The 21,031-nt window shown below is 35.7% G+C and overlaps 3 protein-coding genes across 4 annotated transcripts; 1 reads left to right on the forward strand and 2 right to left on the reverse strand.

Annotated features, from left to right (window-relative positions):
- Window positions 1–3,509: 3,509 nt before the first annotated feature.
- LOC132623073 (defective in cullin neddylation protein AAR3) lies at window positions 3,510–9,173 on the forward strand. 2 transcript variants are annotated; one of them, XM_060337779.1, is made up of 10 exons: window positions 3,510–3,790; window positions 4,343–4,460; window positions 5,338–5,389; window positions 5,830–5,905; window positions 6,024–6,106; window positions 7,161–7,257; window positions 7,563–7,608; window positions 8,206–8,288; window positions 8,367–8,695; window positions 8,837–9,173. In XM_060337779.1, exons 1-9 carry the CDS (start codon window positions 3,757–3,759, stop codon window positions 8,678–8,680), a joined length of 903 nt encoding a protein of 300 aa, XP_060193762.1. In that variant the 5' UTR covers window positions 3,510–3,756; the 3' UTR covers window positions 8,681–8,695; window positions 8,837–9,173. The 2 variants fall into 2 exon arrangements, with proteins under 2 accessions (XP_060193762.1, XP_060193761.1); XM_060337778.1 differs by having other exon boundaries at window positions 3,511–3,790; window positions 8,840–9,173.
- Window positions 9,174–9,425: 252 nt separating this feature from the next.
- Window positions 9,426–15,497, reverse strand: LOC132623072 (granule-bound starch synthase 2, chloroplastic/amyloplastic). The gene is made up of 8 exons (XM_060337777.1): window positions 14,976–15,497; window positions 13,924–14,539; window positions 13,153–13,217; window positions 12,624–12,701; window positions 12,419–12,529; window positions 12,185–12,229; window positions 11,769–11,942; window positions 9,426–10,786 (listed from the first exon to the last, which is right to left on the reverse strand). The coding sequence occupies exons 1-8, from the start codon at window positions 15,192–15,194 to the stop codon at window positions 9,830–9,832; spliced, it is 2,265 nt and encodes a 754-aa protein (XP_060193760.1). The 5' UTR covers window positions 15,195–15,497; the 3' UTR covers window positions 9,426–9,829.
- A 1,239-nt stretch (window positions 15,498–16,736) lies between these two features.
- On the reverse strand, window positions 16,737–20,780 carry LOC132624978 (uncharacterized). Its single transcript, XM_060339738.1, has 4 exons — window positions 19,704–20,780; window positions 18,987–19,370; window positions 17,838–18,034; window positions 16,737–17,191 (listed from the first exon to the last, which is right to left on the reverse strand). Exons 1-4 carry the CDS (start codon window positions 20,668–20,670, stop codon window positions 16,934–16,936), a joined length of 1,806 nt encoding a protein of 601 aa, XP_060195721.1. The 5' UTR covers window positions 20,671–20,780; the 3' UTR covers window positions 16,737–16,933.
- Window positions 20,781–21,031: the final 251 nt, after the last annotated feature.

Below are 21,031 nucleotides of genomic sequence, written 5' to 3' on the forward strand. Positions count from 1 at the left end.
GGGAAGGGATATATGGGGAAGGGGAAGGGACATATGTTGCATTGCCACCTGGTCAGCTGGCGTTATCATCCCGGACGCGGGATGCCCGGACGCGGGATATATGGGCGAGCCGACGTATTTCGGCGCTATGTGGGCGAGCCGACGTTGTTCGGCGCTATGACATGACATGACATGACATGATATGATATGATATGACATGATGTGATACGGCATGACATGATATGATACGACCAGACAAGCATGCATGGCATTCGCCCCTAGGGGCACTCATATGTACATGTTACTCTTTTATCCTATGACATGTTCTATGTTTCCATGCAGTTGTCGTACATACGCTCATTTCTTACTATGTTACTATGCCTGCCTTACATACTCAGTACATTGCTCGTACTGACCCCTCTTCTTCGGGGGCTGCGTTTCATGCCGCGCAGGTACACTCAGATGAGTTGAAGTTAATATAGAAGATATTCCAGCAGAGTTGGCAAGCTCCACTTATTCCTGGAGTGCTACCGAGTCAGAGTACATGTGCTACGATGTCTGATAAATGTTAGAGACTTTGCAGACAGAGTCGTGGGTATAGGATGTCGGTATTGTGAACGGCTCTACTAGCCTATGTGTCATTTTATGTTATGTTATAAAGTCCATATGATAACAGATTATATTTGATTTGAGTACGAAAAAAAAAATTAAAAATTGAAAGCTTTACTATGTTTTCCACTCCTTATTAATGCAAGAGTCTAAGGAAATTAAGTACGTAATAAGAGTCAGCGGGTTCGCTCGGCTCCGAGTATGGGGTCGGGTGCCCATCACACCCTAGTAAAGTCGGGGTGTGACATAATCGTTAGATTCATTGACATATACTTGTCTTAGTCTTTCAAATGAATTCACTTATATTCTACCGAAATTTCGGCAGCATTTCCCCTGTAAATACAACATCCCCGAGAATCTAACTCGGCCAATTTAACAACAACAAACCCGAGAATGCAACTCGGCCAAATTATCAATAACAATACCAACAATCATATCTTCCAACTTCGATAATTTATTCAAAATACATTCCAACATTAGTAGCTCCTTTACATAATTCAATAACATTTCCTTTATATTCAATTCATAATTGTTCACATATTCAAATACTAATCCGAAACCATTCAACAATATTCAAGAACACTTCAACAACCCGCACAACATTTCAAACGGCCAAACCAACATACTACCCAAAATCTTCCGAACTCAACAAGAACAATGACAACACATTTCTTTCTTTCAACTTCATGAATTACACCAACAATTCACATTAACAACATTATCTTCCATAATTACAAGAACACTATATTCAATTCACATTAACTTCTAAAACAAGTCTCCAACCATTACAACTTCACTAGGATCATTAAACTCTCATTACCAACATGGAAGCCATAACAACAACAACAACCAAAATACTAAATAAAATTGGCCCCTTAATTCAACACAACACACACGGCCACAACTATATACACACGGCCACAACTATATGTCCATATTTTCATGAATTTCACCCATTCGCACATACTACAACATACACAACCATCCATAACATATAAAAAGAGGATTAAATCTTACCTTTTTGCTTCAACTTCTCTCTTGGCTAAAGTTGCTTCTTGCAAGAATAGATGTTTCTCTTGCTCCAACAAGTACTTCACTTTGCTAGGGACCTTCCAATTAGTAGGAAAATAATTTTTTGAACAATTTTTCTCAAGGTTCTTCTTTTTCCAAGTATGGCCGAATGGCCTTATGTTGTTGTCTTTTTTTTTTTTTTTTTTCTTCTCCTAATTTCTTGAATGTTCCAAGTGGTAAGATGAGTATATGAATTGGTCCTCTTTGTATTATTTATTTTAAGTTCATGTGGGCCTTGGCCCACTTCTTCTATGGCCGGCCATTTGGGCCCCAAATTATCCAAGCCCAACTTTTTTTTTTGTCTTGCAATTCATGAAAAAAAATTCCAAATTTCAAATTCCAAATTTGCCCTTAGCCTTCCTCCGTATTTCTATGAGTCGTCTTGTGAATTTCCCTTTTTACCCCTAACCTTTCTTAACATTTCCACATCAAAATTTTCTTCGGCAACTTGTGTGGTAAACAAAAATCAAAATATAATCTCGTCCTTAACTTCCCGCGATTATCTCGAATTATCCGAACGTACAAAATGCGGGATATAACACTTTACCATTAGAGATCTGTACACATAAAAAATAGGAAAATTGCATAAAAACACCCTCAAACTTGTCCAGAATTATCAGTAACACACTTATACTTTGCGGGGGTCCTATGACCCCCCTGAACTATTTTAAACTGAAATATTTATATCCTTAAGTGATGATGTGGCGCAGCAAGTGTGCTCACTCTCTTGTGGGCAAGTGAGACGCAAAAAATTAAGTAAGAAAAAAATTAATTTGACAAGTGTCATTTCTTAATTGGAAACTATACTATTAATTAAATTTGATTAATTATAGTCATACACTCCCTCTCTCTCCCCCCCCCCCTCCGGCCTCTTTTACACCTCTGCAACTTAGTCATGGAAATAACATTGTCGGCCACCATCCCCCTCCAAATATTTCTATCTTCTCCTTTTTGCATCATAATCCACAGTGTTCTTTTTTCATTACCTTCAAAATCTTCTCCGAAAAACACATAGCACAATCAAAACAAGAAAAAGAGAACCCTTCAATTTCTTCACCTCGCCGGAAAATATTTCTGGCCACTTGCTTAATCATTTATCGGTACCTAATATATTAATAATGTAATTTCAATCAGACGGATAACTTACCCTAAGATTTTATTCCACATCAAATCTGAATCTAATCTGACCCACTTAGTTTATTATTCAAATTGAATTATGATACATGAAAGGAAAAATCATGATGAATAAGACATTTTTTGCGGATTTGTAAGTATCACTTATCACAATTAGTTGACATCTCAGTAATTTACTAACATTTTATTTTCAAGTTTATTTTTTTCTATGAGAAAATGGGGGTTATTTACAACAAAGATCGCCACAAAAGGAATTGATTCAAGAAAGGAAAAAAAACGAGTAAGTAAAAGATCCAAAAATGGAGAAAAGAAAATATTTAAGGGGAGGCATCAAATGGAGCAACAAAATTTTGGCCACAAAATACATATCAACAATTACAGCAAAAAAACTTATGTAATTAGCAGCCAAAAAGCTTATGTAATCAGCATCACGTTTTAAAAAGAGATGGTTGGAGAAGAAAGAATGGACATAAAGAAAGATAAAAAGGTATTACTAGAAAAATAGATGCGTGTATTACACTATGCAACAAATATTTGGAGGTGAGTTTTAATGGTGTCAATATTTTAGTTTAAAATAGTTAAGGGGTCATAGAACCCTCAAAAAGTATAAGTGTGTTACTCCTATTTAAATAAAAAGAGGGCAAGAAATTTCATTTTTTTAATTTTGGTGGATTTAAATAAACATAAAATAAACCCAACAAAGCAAAGGATCATCATGTTGTCACTTTTACTTCAACATGGAAGACTCCAAGTGGCTATAATATTCTGATGTAAAATTCGCACCAAAATATTCCAATAACCTTAAATTTTACAGCTAAATTGTGTCCCAACACAAAAGAAGCAAAGCTGATAAAAAGATAACACCATAGCTACTGAAAAAAACAGAAAGCTTGTGTTGTTCTCTTTAAATTAGGGTTCTATCTCGCGAACCCTAAAAGCAGTCTGTTCCTAATTACTATAGCCATGGATATGTTCCATATTTATCGCCAATATTGTGGTATAGTTTTTAATCAAGTTTCTATTTTTCCATCTTTTTTTTTTTTTTTTTTTTTTAAAAAAATTTTTGTTGCTCTTTATGGTTTGTCATTAATTTAGTGCTACTAATGGACTGTGAGCTGAATCTTGATGTCTGAAATTGGAAACACCAAACATTAAATCTAGGTATACAGAAATAAGTATACCTCAATTTTCCAAACTAGTTGAGTTGGCTATATTGAATTGGGGATATCCACTCAGTTCAATTTGGCCCCTTTTTATTCAAGAAATGATGCAAAGCTCCAATCTTTTGTTTTTGATCTGGAAATTTGGTTGAAGGTCTTCATGGTTTTATGTGGAAACCCTTTGTATTGCTTTTTTTCTCATTTGTTAACAGCCTGTTTGGATTGGCTTATTTAAGTACTTATAAGCCATAAGTTATAAGCCCATCCAAACAGGCTCTGAATATTTCTGAACACTCTATGGTAATCTTACATAGATAGATGAGGTTTATATAATTAATTGGTGTTTTCCAACTTAGGTAGCTCTGCTTAGTGATGTGTTTGCTTTGCAGATATCATGTCAGGTGCATATGCTATTGGGAGCCAAGAAAATGAAATGCAGAAAGCGAGATTTTCAAGAGAGGCATTGAACCAGCTTATGAAATTAGTGGAGTCAAGTTTGCATAAAAGGCATGTATTTGGTAGGGCATGAAACTAGCAGCATTTTTTGAGTGTCCTTCCAAGAGTCTAAATAGATAAATCCTTGTAAAAAGAAAATAGAAGAGTCGAAATATATATATATATTCACAGAAACTGTAGCACCAAGAATTACTGTGGCAAAAGAATTTGCTGGACTTGGATCCTTTATGTATGTGAGGATTCGAAGAAGTCCAAAACTATATCTATGTCAGTTACCATAAGAGAGTTGCACCAAAACTTTAAGTTTCTGCTTTCCCCTCGAAACGCCTGACTGTGAAACTTGCAAATGCTCAACTCATATCAAAGAATAGTGGGGACTTCTGTAGATATTATGGCTTTTTAAAGTATAAAATACTTGCACGGCAATATATATTGCTTAGATACTATCCTTCAACTTTCTTTGGCTGATTTAGGGTTATTTGCTGGGGTAGTAGGTAATTGCAAATAAAGATAAGTGAAGACAAGGGTAACAATTGCTGTTTATGGCTTGCAAAGACAAGAGGTTTGGCGGCTGAATGGTTGAGAGAATAAAAGTAACTTCAATAGATTTGCTTGACGGATTCTAACAGATCTGTGGTTGAATCTAGTAGTGAATAAGAAATTTTGGTATCATTTCTGTTTTGAGTAGGAATATATGTGTGATATTACAATGGAAAGCCAAGTACATTTACCAAGTGAACTAAGTGATTCCAAGACCAATGCTGATATACATATTCTGCCTTTCCCTTTTTATTGGTGTTCTCTCTCTACATTCTTTTGTCTCATGTTGCTTAGTTGGTTTAGTCTTAGATAACCTTTCATTGTGTTGGGGGGATATTGATAGGTCATAGGTTGATAATATTGAGAAATCTATTTTCACCCATGGCAGGGAAATTATCTTTGAAGAAGTGTACAAGCTTATGTTGCAGTTGAATTTGGAGGTTTGTTCATTAGATGATGTTATGATGATCTGATTTTCTTTAATTTGAAACTATCTTATATTTGTTACTCCCTCCGTCCCAATTTAAGTGTCTTAGTTTGACTTGGCACGAAGTTCAAAAAATAAAGGGAGACTTTTTAATCTTGCGGCCTTAAATTAAAGATGTGTAAAGTAGCCAAAAGTTATTTGAATCTTGTGGTTATAAACTTACCGTGTAGGATGTTTGAATTGTCGACTTACTAAATATAGAAAAAGGGCACTCTTTTTGGGAAAAACCAAAAAGGAAAGTAAGGCATTTAAATTTGGGACGGAGGGAGTAATAAATACATGAGCTTGGGTTGGGGAAGGGGGGATTTGTTTCCCTGTTTTTCTATTTGTTTTCCTCTCTTTTTTCCAACCTATGATGATTGAAATACTTCGTAATGTATTTCCTTTTTGTAGGCAGACTTCTCTGAGTTCTCGCGTTTCTATGATTTTGTCTTCTTCGTTTGCAGAGAAAATGGACAAAAGAACATCAGTAAGTTGATAATTGATTACTTCTGATGATTTTGCAAGCAGTTTGCTCATGCTTCATAAAGCATTTCTAGTGCAGTTAGCTCTATTTCAATCTTATGTGAGTTTAAAAATATTTTCAGCTATAAGCAAAGCTGTTGCTGCTTGGAAAATAGTTTTAGCTGGAAGGTTTCGGCTACTTGACCACTGGTGCAACTTTGTTGAGGTAAGTGTCAGAGCTGCGAATTGATCTCTTGTCTTGTGTTCGAATTTGTATTATTCATCTGTTTGTATGTGTTAAGAATTGTTGAATTTTAAGACTGAATGAATTCATCAATTACAGAGTAGACATGTGCTTGCTTGAAACTTGTTTTCTTTGAGATTATTTGAGTAGAGAATTAGTCTGTTTTGATAAGTTTGCCTTAAAATCAAAGGAATACAAACAATAACGTTTTGTCATCTGATGAAGAGAAGTCGAAGGTAATGGAATGTCACGCCTTTAGCACTCATGTGATTCATAGGCATATGGAAGGAGAGAAATTGGAGAGCATTTCAAGGGATAGAGAATATCTATGTATATTGAGGAACAACCTCTTTTTCGTTGTTCTTTTTGGACCCATGAAATTCTTGTTTGTATAAAACGTTAGGTGTCATCATATTAAGTTGTGGATTCTCTACTTCTGCGTGTACTGCTTGAATACGCGAGAGTTCCCAAACAACAACAGCAGCCTCAGTTCCAAACATGTGAGCATTCATCATGAAATTGGCTAAATTTAGACTGGCTGGTTGCCTACCACAGCCCTGCTCCTTTTATCCCGCTTAGGACCAGCCATCATGAAATTGGCTAGTTTTAGGCTGGCTGGTTGCCTACTGCAACCCTCCTCTTTTTATCAGGCTTGGGCCGGCAATGTGAGCAAGCTCTCACAGCCGGAGTTATTCATGAGATGTTCCCATTATTAATAAATTTTCCAAAAGAAAAAAAAAAAGGTTTTGCCATCTGGTAGATTTCCTCCTTTTGTCTTTCGTTGTGATTGTGTTTTTGTTGTTGTCTGTGCTTTTGGTTTGGGTATTGGGGTTTTCAGCAGTAATGGGATTGGATGCCAATTCCTGAAAATTTTATGCATTGCTTAGGCTTGTATTTGTCAACTAGCTTCCGTGGTGGTACCTTGCTTCACAAAGAATGATATTCTATTTTGTGGTTGGGTGACTGCTGATTGCAGAATGTTGCTAACTTCCAATGTTCCTATATAATGATTATTGTTTACTGTCTAAATTTCCAGAAAAATCAGCGATACAATATATCTGAGGATACTTGGCAGCAAGTTTTGGCCTTCAGCCGTTCTGTGCATGAAAATCTGGAAGGGTATGATCGGGAAGGTATTAAATTTATGCAGTTTTAGCTTTTCAAATTATCACCTTCCAGGACATGTCAATGTGACCCTTAGTCATACTTAGTATAGATGTATTACTTAGTTTGGTTCCTGAAGATCCTATATTTTGCTCACGTAATGAGTGATGAGCTTAATACCTGACAATAATGATCACTAATAGAAAGATGTTTATTGACTCTATCTTATATGAACTTTCAATCAATTTTTGTGGTTTTCAATTATGATGATAATCATGTTTTTAACATTCTTACTTCTCTGTTTAACGCCTTTTTTTGGTGATGTTCTCCGCAGGAGCTTGGCCTGTTTTGATTGATGACTTTGTTGAGCACATGTACAGGTTGGCCACTAACCAATTTTCTCGTGGAAATCAAATTACAACATGTTGCCGCTTCTGTCATCTTAGATTAAATTGGTCCTATTTAGAAATATTACCTGGTTGTTATGGGTTCTCTTCCCTTATTTTCTTCGTTTTTGGGGCGCAAAGAGGTTATAACATGTATGGCAAGTGTATCTTAGATATGCAATTACCCCGTATTGCTTGTGCTTAGAGGATATAAGCATGGTATGATATGATTCAGGAGATTGATCTTTATCATTCATAATATTCATCTCATCGACAAAGATGAATAAATTCTGGGGACTTACTGAGGTGACTGATCGTATAGGTGGACTTGGTGTCTGTCTTGGATCATCATGGTTGGGTAGTTCATGGCTACACAACTTGTGGTTGGTTCCTTCCCATGGATAATTTCATTGCATGATCTTTCTTTTACACTGAGGATGTGTCTTAATTTAGGTTCAGACTGCAGCATAAACTGAGAGAAATCTTGGCTTTGCTTTCTGTATCAGTCCTATGTACTTCCCTGTACCAGTCATAAACAATTTGCACTGCTTTTTTTTTTACTAGATTTGACAAGGCATATTTGTTATGCAGGATTGGAGGAGTCAATACTATTTCTAACTCATTTTGTAGCTGCGGTGATTCAGGGGCCCAGCCATATGAGGAAACTTTCCCTGGTAATTGCTGCTGAAGATACTTTCTTGGATCACACTGAATTATCAATAGTATTATTACATATCTGTGTTCTTGCGCAGGATTGAAAAATTTTCCTGGTTTGAAGAGGAAATCTTGTGGCAATTTACTAAGAGAAGAATCATCTCATGAATATCCAAGCATGGATGCGGTTGTCAATTCCAAGAGGAGGCACATTAATTTTGGCAACCAAAGTGTTCACTGGAATGGAAGCCAATCACATGGTTACTTGGAAGTGGTTAAACCAAATAGCCCGTTAAATCATTCTGCATCTCCATGCGCTGTTGAAGGATGTCTGTCCAAGGGTTTTGCGGGACTCTTGTCAGGTCCTTCATGTTTGCAGTTTGATAAAGAAAGGAGAGTTTCCTATACATAGAAGGTTTTTTATCTGGTGGGTATTTGGGTATCATCTTTTATTCCTTTTTGCTATATATCATGAAATAGTGTGATCTGACATTCTTTTTCTTGTTTGTTCAACTAGTTTTCCACATTAAAATCTGCTCTCTGGTAACTAATTATGTGCTTTCTGTAGCAGAACCATCGGTGATCTGGAAGGAATGTTAATTGTCATTGGTAATCTTCCAAATTCTATTTAGCGCAAGATGATCCGCGAGTATGAGAACAAAGAGTGCAGAAAAACATGCGAGTATTTGCAAGCATCAGATTGAAGTGAAGTAGAACTGGGAATATGTAGTTTGCTATCTAGAATTAGCAACAGAGCACAATCTTTGATTGCCATAGATTGATTTCCGCAATTGCGACTGTCAGAATCATTTCGGAAGGTGTAACATGAGGAAGGATTCTCTTTTAAAAATAAGATTCAATTTGAACTGTAATAATATTATCTGGCAGTGGTGTTAAATTACGCATTCAAGTGACTTTCTGATGCTGCTTTTAATCCTCTTGGGTGTCTGGACATGTGACGTTTCTGGAGCAAATATAAAGGTGTACTCTAAGGTCTTTTTAAGTGTTTCAAATCAATTTCAAATGGTAATTAATGTTCCTTGCATAGCGCTCGCATGGGAATAAATCGATGTTGAAACTCTCATGCATCAGGCTTATTCCAAGATACAAGTGCAATGTCATGAGCCTAACTTACTAGAGCTTATAGAGATAATACATCTGGAAACTAAAATTGGGTCACATTCATATGCATGATATTTGACACTAGCTGATTCCTTACAACCTTCAACAAAGATAGAGTAGAGATTGGCTATATATAACTAGATGTTGGTAACTAAAAAGAATATATACAAATGTATATGACCAAAGCACAGCAACCATTCGAGATGACGTTATTGACGTAGTGGTATGACAATTAGCCAACTTGTTGCATCCTCTCATGTCGAGACCGGATTAGGGCTCTGAAATTCAGTCACTTGAAGAAAGACAAGGGTTTTGGACTTGCATTGGTTAAGCAAAATTAATGCCGTTATCAGATATACCCAGCAAAAACTCAATATTTAGACCCTCTTAAGGAGGAGCTGAAATGCCTTCATTAAAACTTGATAGAATGGCATGAACCTCACCACTGATACTTGGCAGCGACAAGAACTTCTTCATAGTTCTGAGCAGCATTATCCCAACTTAAGTCTTGTGTCATACCGCGTGTCTGAATTCCCTCCCAACTCTTTTTGTACTCGCGATAAGTCAGTAAGCAATTTCCTAATGCGTGGATCAGCTGACCAGCTTCAGCCCTACTGAAGGTCCAACCTAGTCCTGACTCATTAAAAGGATCAAAAGGCTGCACAGTATCTCTGAGTCCTCCGACTGCATGAACAACAGGAATAGTCCCATATTTCATAGCATAAAGCTGGTTCAATCCACAAGGCTCAAATCTAGAAGGCATGAGAAGAATGTCTGCCCCAGCAGTTATACGATGAGCAGTCTTCACAGAGAAACCAACCCATCCTCTAATTTTATCGTTGTGTTGGCACTCAAATTGCCTTAGCATCTGTTCAAGGTCATGCCTGCCCGTCCCCAACATGACCAGTTGCACATCCTGACCCATCATCCAAGGCACTGCCTCAGCTATCAGATCAACACCCTTTTGTGGGTCTAGCCTCCCAATGAAACTGATCAGTGGGACATCATCGCGAATTGGTAAACCAAGTTCCTTCTGCAATGCAGCTTTACATTGAGGCTTGCCGGTCTGCAGTGTGTCCAGGGAGTAGTTCACGTAACCATCTGACTGTAAGTGAGCATCCAACTCAGGGTTCCACTCTTTTGTATCGATCCCATTTACAATACCCCGAAATTTCCAATCGTTCTTATTAATTATATCATGCAATCCCCAGCCACCTTCGGAAGTTTTTAGTTCCCATGAATATCCATGACTAACTGTAACTACACGATCTGCTGTCTTTAGACCAGCTGCGAAAATGTTGAAATGCTCACCTCCTACTGGGTCATACAACCTGAAAGTGTCCATGTAGTGCGGTGGAAGACCTACATATGAAAAATCTTCCAAAGGACCACGACCCTGCATGCAATGGAACAAATTATAGAGATGAAAGTGAAGAAAGGCTGGTTAAGATTGCTATAACCCTTATTTACGTCACCGAAAGATAAAATAAATGACTCAAATCAGGAAATACTAACAAATGCAGAATTTGGGAAGGGATAGCTTCAATTACTCTACTGTTCTATATTTCATTGTTTTACGCTCTTCGCGTAATACTTAAAAGTAATAATTTACCAAAAATATTTTAAAGCAATTGCACAAGTCAAAGTAGGTCATATATTTCTAGTTCTCTGCTGGTTACATGCATAAAATTTGCTCACTCCATAACCCTCCTCTGTATCTTTAATGCAGCAAATTCTTTATCAAATGAAAGTTGTATTCAATTACGTATCAAATGAGGCAAGAAAAATAAAGAAAAGATAATAGCTAGTAGAAGAAGCAAAATGCATCATTGTGCTTAATGATAGCACATGGGGAAAAGGTAGATTTGCACTTTGTTTATATAAAACGTCATGTACGCCATATATTTTGGTAATTTCTTCAAGATTTTCCTTTGTTCTTTGCAGGGTTAATCTCATATTGTTGTAGTCATTATTTTATTTCACTTTATTTTTATTTTATTATTTTTTGATAACCGAGAAATCCCTGGTCCTTGTGCCGAGGGTCTACTGGAAACAGCCCCTCTACCTAGGTAAGGTCTGTGTACATTCTACCCTCCCAGACCTCACTTTGTGGGATTTCACTGAGTATGTTGTTGTTGTAACCGAGAAATTCCGAGTGCCAGCTAGCCCACAGTTCGAAACTCAATGGGCAATAGGCCCACCCCTCTACTCTTCTATCAAAGTAATCATTTACTTTAACCCTATGCGTTAGTAGTCAGACATCATGATTTAAGACCAACCTCTATTGGAACATAAAAATGGCTATACTGTTAAACCATTGGAAATAAAAAGGCACAGGTGGATTAGAAAACTGCTATATAGTTGCTGATGAAACTAACCTGATGAGCGATGTTATGAATCACAAGGACAGATCTTGTATATTTCATCATTCCATTGTCGCGATAATAAGCTTTCAGGTACACTGGCAATAAAGCAGTATGCCAATCATTAGCAATAAACACCAAATTTCCATCTCCATAACAGACACCACCACATGGGACATGCCAAGGAACCTGAAATAGCAAATCAGCTATGTTAAATATCATCAAAAATATTTTTTTAAATCAAAGGAATACTAGTAGGCAAAATGTAAGCATGGGTAAATCATGCTCAAACAGCATGACTAGGTAAGGTTTATTTTGGGTGTTGATTACAAAGATTGATTAATGGCCACTGTGGCGTCTCATAGACAGATAGTGTAGGGAGCAATTAGGCAATAATTAGCGTAAGGTTCCATAAATATCACAAGTCATACCTCAACCGCTGCTTTGCAAAATAAAACCATGCGTTTTAATATATCCTGCAACAGGAAGGGGAAAAAAGAAGTTAAAAGATAGCCAAATAGGCACATGCGAAAACTATTTATGAAAAAGGAACTTTGTAAACTTTGTAACAAACAATTCAAATACGACTTCAATGTAAATCTAGGAGTTTGAAATTCCGAATTAGGATTAGAAACTAGAAGAAAAGTGGGCGCAGGGCGGTTTACCACACGATTTCCTCCATAAATATTGTTCTCCATGTGCCGAAACATGTGACTTTCAATGAAAACAAAGTCCACACCATCAATAAAGGCTTGGAAGTAAGTCACTTCCACATCCTGCACAGTTTAAAACTTATATGCTTAGATACGGATAGCAATTAAATCACAAGCATAAGTTAAAAACTACATCTATTAATGCAATCAAGCATACCTGACCATCAACATTATAAGTTTTTCTTACACCAGAATCTTGAGGTTCAGCATAGTTGCCATAAAGAGGTGCCACAACCTAAGTTTCAGGGAAATGGGGAGAAAAAAGGAAACTCCATGTCAAATAACATCATATCCTATAAGTTTCAGGGAAATGGGGAGAAAAAAGGAAACTCCATGTCAAATAACATCACATCCTATGCATTTGGAATGAAAAGGCAAAATTCTAAGTACTAAACTATCTATAGCTTTGTTGGCTGTATGATGTGTCAAAAAAGAAAATATTGTCACAAAATCATTTAATGATATGATCTTTCAAGTCGTTCATCTGGTCATATGTTTTGCAAACCTTGTTCATTTATATCACGCATTAACTTGTCCAATGGTTGGGAAGATTATGGATAGAGAATATAACACCTCGTGCAGAGTATTCTGAGACTTCACGGACAGAATTTATCTGTGTGCTACATTCAGCTTGAAACATGGTTTTTATGCACATGACAATTAACAACGTGAAAGATTAAACTAACCATAACTCTGTGGCCACGTCGAGCCAAAGCCTTGGGTAATGCTCCAGCAACATCTCCCAGCCCACCTGAAAAACTCTTCACAAGTAAAACATATGCTTGCACTGATATGTATCTAGATATATAAACACAATAATACTCATGCAACAGGAAAGTGTGACAAATGTGTACGAATCATGAATATCTGTACATGCACCGAGCTCGAACTGGAGGATGTACAACGGAGATTCTAGTTTTTAATAAATGAAGTGAACAGAAAAGCTACCAGACAAATACAAGTTTGAGGAACCAACAAATCCTCCAGCCATCCTCAACCATCTAGAAGGGAACATTACGGCAATACTGAAAAAGGTAAGCAGATCAATATCCTTTTCCATTTGACATTTGCTTTATCATCTCACTTTGGATGATTGGTGATGGTTTTTCGTTTCCTTATATGTCTCACTTCACGTGACTAAGACTATGTCAGATAATACTTTTGATTGGTAGGAGAATATGTTCATCCTTATATTATACCAATTAGTTATCCCATTTACTCTAGAGATCACGGAATAGTGAAAACTTCATTAACACTATGAGTTGGTGAAAAGAAACAACAAGCACCTCATTTTCAATATCTTAATGCTAGTCTTACACTCTTGCAGTTGATATGACTTTGAGAAGTATCATCAACTGAATTAGCATAGAAACAGTTACAGAAACTTCAATTGTGGATAATGCAACAACTTATGCATTTGTTCCAGGACAAAAGATAATATCTAGTGTAAAATATACCTGTTTTAGACCATGGAGCGCATTCCGCAGCAACCAAAATAATGTTCATCACATTTGTTCCTGCCAATGGAGGCGGTTTCTCATCTACATCCACAGGATCTTCAGTCTCTGTGTTTGCCTTCTCAGCACTTGATCCTTCAAGATTGTCACTCTTCTGTTCCAAATAGGATTGTGCTGAAGATTCTTGAAGGAATGAAGGCACATAAGACTGGATCTTCTGTTGACTGGACTTTGAAGTTTCTGGAGGGACATTTAATGTTCTTTTGGCAGAACTTACAGTAGAGGAAGTCTGGCTACTGCCCGTGATGGATGATCTTGACAGTGGGGGCGCCCTTTCATCGGATTGAGCTGCCTTCCGAGTACCGGTTTTCAACTGCTCTTCCTGAGACAGGCCCCTTTTAACTTCTTTTTTATTTTCAACAAAATCTTGGGTTATAGCTGGCGGTGTAGTTTTTTGGACATCAGTAATTGGAGTAGTAGCAGCACTAGATAAAGTACCATCATATTCTTTACCCACGTCAATATTTGATAAGCTACCATTCCCGTCATCATAAGTACCTTTGGCATCTGCGAGGCTGCTTTTTATTGAAGAGACTACTTTTCTTCTTTCTGCAATCTGATATGCAAAGAATTTAAGGATGAAGATTATGCTCAGGAAGACAAGTAAAAGAAAAAACATATTAACTACAGTAACACATTATTCTACAGACAAACTTTTCCTTTTCAAAATCAGAACATGGTTATCCACAACATCCTGAAACAACTTCTCAGACAAAGATCAATCAACTAGATATATATAAGTTACTTAATCATAGATTTATTTTCAAATTTCACATACTTGAAAAAAATAGGAACATGTCAACTATCCTAAAGCAGAATTTCCATTCCTTATAACTGTAGCATATATATATTCACATTTGAGGAAAAAAGAAACACTGGGTGACCAGTCAAACGGCCCTAAAATAAACACCCTTTACTCCCCTTTATCTTTCTGATTAGACAAAAAGAAAACATTTCTTTATTATTTTATAATTGAATACCAATGAAATTACCTGTTGAAGTAGGTCCTGTTGCATGGCTAACATTTTTTTACTCTTTTCAATTGTAGCCTGTAAAGTTTCATCTGATTCATCACCACTTGCACCTTCCCCAGGACTTTTGCCTGTCGCTTTAACACGCTTAACTAGTGATAGCTTTTTGGGTCTAATTGCAAAAAAGGGTAACTTGGGTTGGAACTGATGCCCACTATGAAGAAGAATTGAATTTTCCATTACAGTGGCAATCAAGTAATGTCAGAAAGATAATAAGAATTCAAGAACCAAAGTGACCTAGTTGAGATATTCAAGAAAACCCAATTGAGATAATTGGTAAATCAAGAAACCCAGTTGAGATATATGACTAGTACAGTGACATATAGGTTTGGTGAAAATGGGTCCCAATCATGGAAGGGATTCGTGTGAGGTTCAGATTCACTGGGAATCGCAAGCTCAGTTTGGAAACCAGAAACTTGAGTTATGGTGATGTGGTTTAGGTGGGGTCTTCTTATATGGGAATATCACGTGTATATTATGGCTTTGTTGAGACTACATTTTTCCATTCCCTTCGGCTTGAGAATATATTGGACGTGCCAATAATGCCATTCACAGTCCATTAGTTGTTTCACCACTCAATTTTTTGGGGATTTTATATTAATATACAATATAAATTTATGTGACACTTTTGCTTTTGAGATTACAAACTTTGATCAATATTTTGTATTGTATTTTTTAAATTATATTTATAGTAGAAGAATTGCAATTTATAATACTTTTTTTGAATATTTAAATTTTAGTTGTAAAATATTTAATTGATCTAATCTTATTTAGCTTCAAAAGTTAATCAAATACATTTTTGAAAAAGCCAAAAGTATAGCTTAAGTTGGGATGGAAGGGAATATTTAAATTTAACTAGATTATTAATTTTACTTATGGTATCCGAAATATCACGTGTAAATTATGGCTATGTCACTACCCTACCACTAGCGAGTGAACATGTTTTTTTAGTCCCTTGTGAAAATGACATTGGACGGTCCAATGCCATTTCATAGTCCAAACTCTTGATTTTTGATGAGTCATTTTACGACTTTATTGTTGTATTTTATTAAATACAAAACAATACTGTATAAAAAGTTTAAATCTGCCTACCATAATTTTCAAGTTACTAATAAACACTTATTATGAATAATAATATTTGCATGTTTTCTTATATGATCTGTTATGGTAAAAAGCTACACTTGTTGGGTAAAAGTTAACCTCTGCTTTTGAAGTATTGAAGAGATGTGGGAGCGTCAGCGATGAGTTGATTTACAGAAATAATTAACTTGCAGTATCCAACTTTCTTTTTATTAAAAGGCGGGTAACTTTTGAATAGAAAGTCCTTAAGAAGGTTCTTTTCAGTTTACATGGTTGGCCCTTTGGATGTCTCGCTGTACAAACAAAAGTTGAGTACTCATGTAGACAGCAAAGGAGCTAGCCCTTTCTAAGGAGATGGAAGAAAAGAAAACAAGCTAGTGAAAGAAAGGGTCAAAACAGAAAAGTGAAAAAGTTTTAGGTAGTGACTTTTCTTAATTGGGAGGAGATTTAGAACATTATGACTTACTAGTTTCGCTTTTAGTTAAGCAATAATGATGCTTCACCTTTATTTCCAGTGATTGATTTATCCATTTTGTCTTCCATAGTGATTATTTTACACGTCATCAGATAAATGTATAAACGATTTTTTTGGTGTACAGTAGCAAATAAAAGGTTGATGCTGGTACTAAATTAACATAGTAGTATATTATATATAGAACAGTGTAGTTATTATACATAGATCGTAGAAAAGCTAGCTAGAGTAGTATGCAGCCCAAAAAGAAGAAGCTAAGTAATTGTAATTTATTTACATGCCATTCTTGGTACAAGAAGAACAACTATGCTTAAATATTCACAAACTAGTTAAGGAATTTTTTATTTTTTTTAAAAAAAAGGTCTGATCAAGATGGAAACAGCAGGCTAGTGGGGGTCCTTAAAATTTGACCATCTTTGAACTCTATATTATTAAGCTTCTGTTGGCACCATTTCAGATGAGATTTAGAAATGATGGACATATGAAGAACCTTTGACACCAGCTTCATGTCTATCAATGTCAACACAAAGTCTATCTTGGTATATTCTCCTTGTAATTGAGGCTTTGTTGCTCTTCTCAGCCAGCATTTTCTCTTACCTTTGACGTCCTTCAGCCATAACTCTTTCTTCAGGATATAAACAAGTAATAATATCGAGTCAGTTCTTGCTCAACATCTCAACTACTTCTTCAGTTACATTATACATTCAAAATGGTGTGTTTGGTGTGCATTAATGTTTTCCGGAAAATGACTTATTTTCTAGAAAATATTTTTCAGTGTTTGGTTGTAGAGTAAAAAGGTATTTTATGAGAAAAAATATTTGTTAAGGATTCATTGTAACAATATCAGCAAACAGGCCTACAATATTTTGATATTTTATTAAGGATTGATAAGAATGTCTAACTATTTACTTCCGCCCAACAATTAAAACAGTGATCGATATAGTTATTTTTCCTCTTTTGGTGAAAATATTTTACAGATAAAAATATCTATTCCTGGTAACCAAACATCAGAAAATGATTTACAACATATCCAGTGTAGTCTCACAGGTATGGTCTGGAGAGAGTAGAGTATTGTACGCAGACCTTACCTCTACCTTGAGAGGTAGAAAGATTGTTTTCGATAGATCCTCGGCTCAAGGAAAAACATTTCAAAGCAGGTAAAAAAAAATGATTATCTTCGGAAAATGATTTATCTTCTGAATATATTTTACAGAGAATATTTTTCGTTATACCAAACATACCCTTAAGTTAGAACTTTGTGAGAGGCCTACCATTTGAAGTTTCTTAATTAAGTCATGCCGGAGTAGGATGTCTCTGGGGTCTTCTACACGCGATTGACTCCACAACCTTTTCTTGCTATCTGTTCTTACATAAAACCAGAAAGCACTTATGCATTTCTCTATAGCCTTTAGCACTTCTATTGCCTTGCTTGTCTCTCCATTCAGTCTTTCATTCGATTCAACATATCCTGCAAAGTAGAGGTAGATTCAGAATTTTGAGTTTATGGATTAATTCTAGATTTTAGATAAAGCAATTCATTAGATTCTGATTATTTTATTTATATCTATTAAATAAATTTCTCAACACAAATACATGATTTGACCAAGGTTATTGGATTCTAACAAATCCATAGCTAAAACTTTAATTCAGCCCTGCTGCGAAGGCATTAGAAAAATACACTCTTAAAATGTCTCTTTGTCTGCATGTTCTATCTTTTTCATCACTAATAATATATTTTCTTTAATAACGTGTCTGACACGCAATCGTAAAGATACCAGAATAAGATAGAATGCAAGGACAAAATAAACTTGTATTTAGCTATTAGATGGGAGTGAGTTTAATTAATCATGAATTAAACTAATTATAGTCAATTAGTCAGCTAAGGCTCACTGAATGTCATTACCCCCTTTTAGCAGCAGGACAAATTAAAATCAATGTTGACTGAGATATTCTTAATAATTTGTAACAAGTGAAAGTGCATGTAACGAAAATAAAATAATGTGGCGTGTATGCTCGTTATAAAACAATTGCACTAGCTAACTAGAAGACAACGGGTCTACTCAACTTGATAGTAAAGTTTCACGTAATATAATTAAGCACCCATTATTTATGAAGAACTACTATCAAAGTGTTAATTAATACTCCTAGAAAAAATGGACATCCAGTTGTTACACGTAGGAAGAGGATAAGCCACGTACTAATGAATCCCAATTTACCATGTAAATCAACGTTAGACAATGGTAGATATCGATAGTTAAAAAGATACCAAGTGTATTTAGCAGAGTAATTTATCTTATTTTAGAGGTTACTAATTTTCCTTCTTTTTATGAATGATTACTTGTAATTAATATTTAGGCGACTTGAAATGTAACAATCTATAGATATTGAATTCTTAAAAATGGAAAAGTGGCAAAGATTACCAGAAACCTCTGGAACTTGGAGGAGATTCTTTTGGGAAATCCTTCGATGAACATAATTCAAATGTCTTTTGCCTCCACAGCTATCATCTTCCACAAATCTTTCTAAGAGTACTTGGAATTTCTGAAATCTGGCTGCTACTTTACCACAAAAGACACCATTTTTCGAAGTTGAACAAGAAAGAGCCTCTACTTTTTTGTACTGATGATGAAGTGCTTCCCATGACAAACATGATTGTGCCACATAAACCAACTCTAAATCACTCTCTAAGCTCCTCACAAGTCTTTTTTTTGCCACTTTGCTCAAAGAAATATATTGGATACCATTAGCCTTCATTTCGCAATCAAATGCATTAGGACTTGACAAGTGCTTTCTCAGTACTGCACCTAAACAATTAATCAACAATCACATTGTTAAGCACAGTAATTAACTACTTAGAGAGACATATATAGTTCTAGAAAATTGAAGAACAAAAGATTTTCACTCCCAGAGTTCAATTCTCAATATATAAAAAGCAACAACGATTAGCTTATTTCTTTTTATCTTTCTAGCTTTATGCATTCCTACCGATATTTATATGCTGATGAGAGGTATAGCAAGTATCTGATGAAATAGTTGAGGTGCGTTTAAACTGGCCAGACACGAATGATATTAAAAAATTGAAATGAAAAAAATATATTGTGAAGTTATTGAGCAAAAGTAGAAAAGGAAAAACTCACTTAAGGCACATAGCCTGTCATGATTGAGAACATCAAACCAGCTCATGCTTTCAGCATATTTCTTGTACAAAAAATCCACTTCTTCCTCTGCGTAACTTGTATATACCAGCTGTTGATCCATTACCATATCATTTGTATGGCTACTAAGTGACGGAAAATTTTGGTTCAACGTGCCATAATCCAACGGGGACGACAAATTAGAGCTAATAGGAGATGGAAAATATTCGTCCAGCCCCGGATGATTAATACCTGGTGAAAAACTGGAAACAGAATCCGATACAGAAAACTCTTGTTCTAGCTCTGTATCTGATAAAATTGGACCGGGAGATAAAGGGGCTGCATTATAATTATCAAATATACTATTCTTATTTTCACCAACAGAAGGATTGACTGAACAACCGTCAACTACTTCATGACTAAGATTCTCTTCATGTTCTTCAAGTTTCATAGACTCACCTTGATTCGGTTCAACAAGTGAACTAATCTTGTGATTTTTAGCAAACATTTGAGAAACTCTGGTTTGAAAATCATATACATAGATCATGTCGTCGTACGATTTATTTTTCATGTTCAAATTGGCCGTACCACACGAATTACTAGTACTTCTCATGTTCAAGCTCGTATAAAGGACGATTTCATTTTGGCTTTCGGTATTTGGTATATCAAAGTACTCCTCAACCTCTTCTATGATGACTGGATTTTTATTTGGATCGATGGAGTATTTCTTGGAGAAGAGTACGCATAATTTGTGCAATCTTAACACGTATGAAATTAAGAAACATGAGAACCTATAAACAAATAGGATGAAGGTTAATAGAAATCCTAGTAACACCTTTATCCAAAGATAAAGTTGACAGATAACTAGAAAAAAAGGGTGGACATAGAAGCTCAAGAAAAACCACTTTAGAAATCCATGTGGGATCACGTACAGTTCAATCAAAAGCCAACAGGTCGATAGAGGGGTCATTTCAGAAATCCACAGAGACTCCCAAAAACTATAGGTTCTTGTTAATGAAGGAGCAAGTTTGGTTTGAGTTCTTTTAAGTATGAGTTTAAGTATATGCTTTCGCACTTTCTTTTTTTTTTAAACTTGGAGCTAGAAATGCGTGGAGGATAGTTATCCAATTGAAGCAGCTTGCTTGCGTTGACTAGGTTATACGTACAATGGTTGTTAGTGGGTCATTATATTGATAATTTTTGTTAGAGGGGTTTTCAACTTTCTTATCAGGGGAGACAAAACGTGGCTCATAATGCAGTTGGTGTCCTGTGCATTCTTAAACTCTGTACTACAAGCATTACGAATTAAGAAGTTTTCTCTTAGTTAATAT

The sequence above is a fragment of the Lycium barbarum genome, chromosome 12 (assembly GCF_019175385.1).
Source record: "Lycium barbarum isolate Lr01 chromosome 12, ASM1917538v2, whole genome shotgun sequence".
Classification (NCBI taxonomy): Eukaryota; Viridiplantae; Streptophyta; class Magnoliopsida; order Solanales; family Solanaceae; genus Lycium; species Lycium barbarum.

Excerpts from the sequence above, each read along its gene's own strand:
- LOC132623073 (XM_060337779.1), top strand. The coding sequence starts at position 3,757 with ATGGATATGTTCCATATTTATCGCCAATATTGTG. Across the intron at positions 7,258-7,562 it reads GGAAGGGTATGATCGGGAAG|GAGCTTGGCCTGTTTTGATT; the intron begins GTATTAAATTTA and ends TGTTCTCCGCAG. Across the intron at positions 7,609-8,205 it reads TTTGTTGAGCACATGTACAG|GATTGGAGGAGTCAATACTA; the intron begins GTTGGCCACTAA and ends TTTGTTATGCAG.
- LOC132623072 (XM_060337777.1), bottom strand. The coding sequence starts at position 15,194 with ATGGAAAATTCAATTCTTCTTCATAGTGGGCATCAGTTCCAACCCAAG. Across the intron at positions 12,702-13,152 it reads GACGTGGCCACAGAGTTATG|GTTGTGGCACCTCTTTATGG; the intron begins GTTAGTTTAATC and ends CCTGAAACTTAG. Across the intron at positions 10,787-11,768 it reads TTCATAACATCGCTCATCAG|GGTCGTGGTCCTTTGGAAGA; the intron begins GTTAGTTTCATC and ends CATTGCATGCAG.
- LOC132624978 (XM_060339738.1), bottom strand. The coding sequence starts at position 20,670 with ATGACCCCTCTATCGACCTGTTGGCTTTTGATTGAACTGTACGTGATC. Across the intron at positions 19,371-19,703 it reads TGACAGGCTATGTGCCTTAA|GTGCAGTACTGAGAAAGCAC; the intron begins GTGAGTTTTTCC and ends TTAATTGTTTAG. Across the intron at positions 18,035-18,986 it reads CCAAGTTCCAGAGGTTTCTG|GATATGTTGAATCGAATGAA; the intron begins GTAATCTTTGCC and ends TCTACTTTGCAG.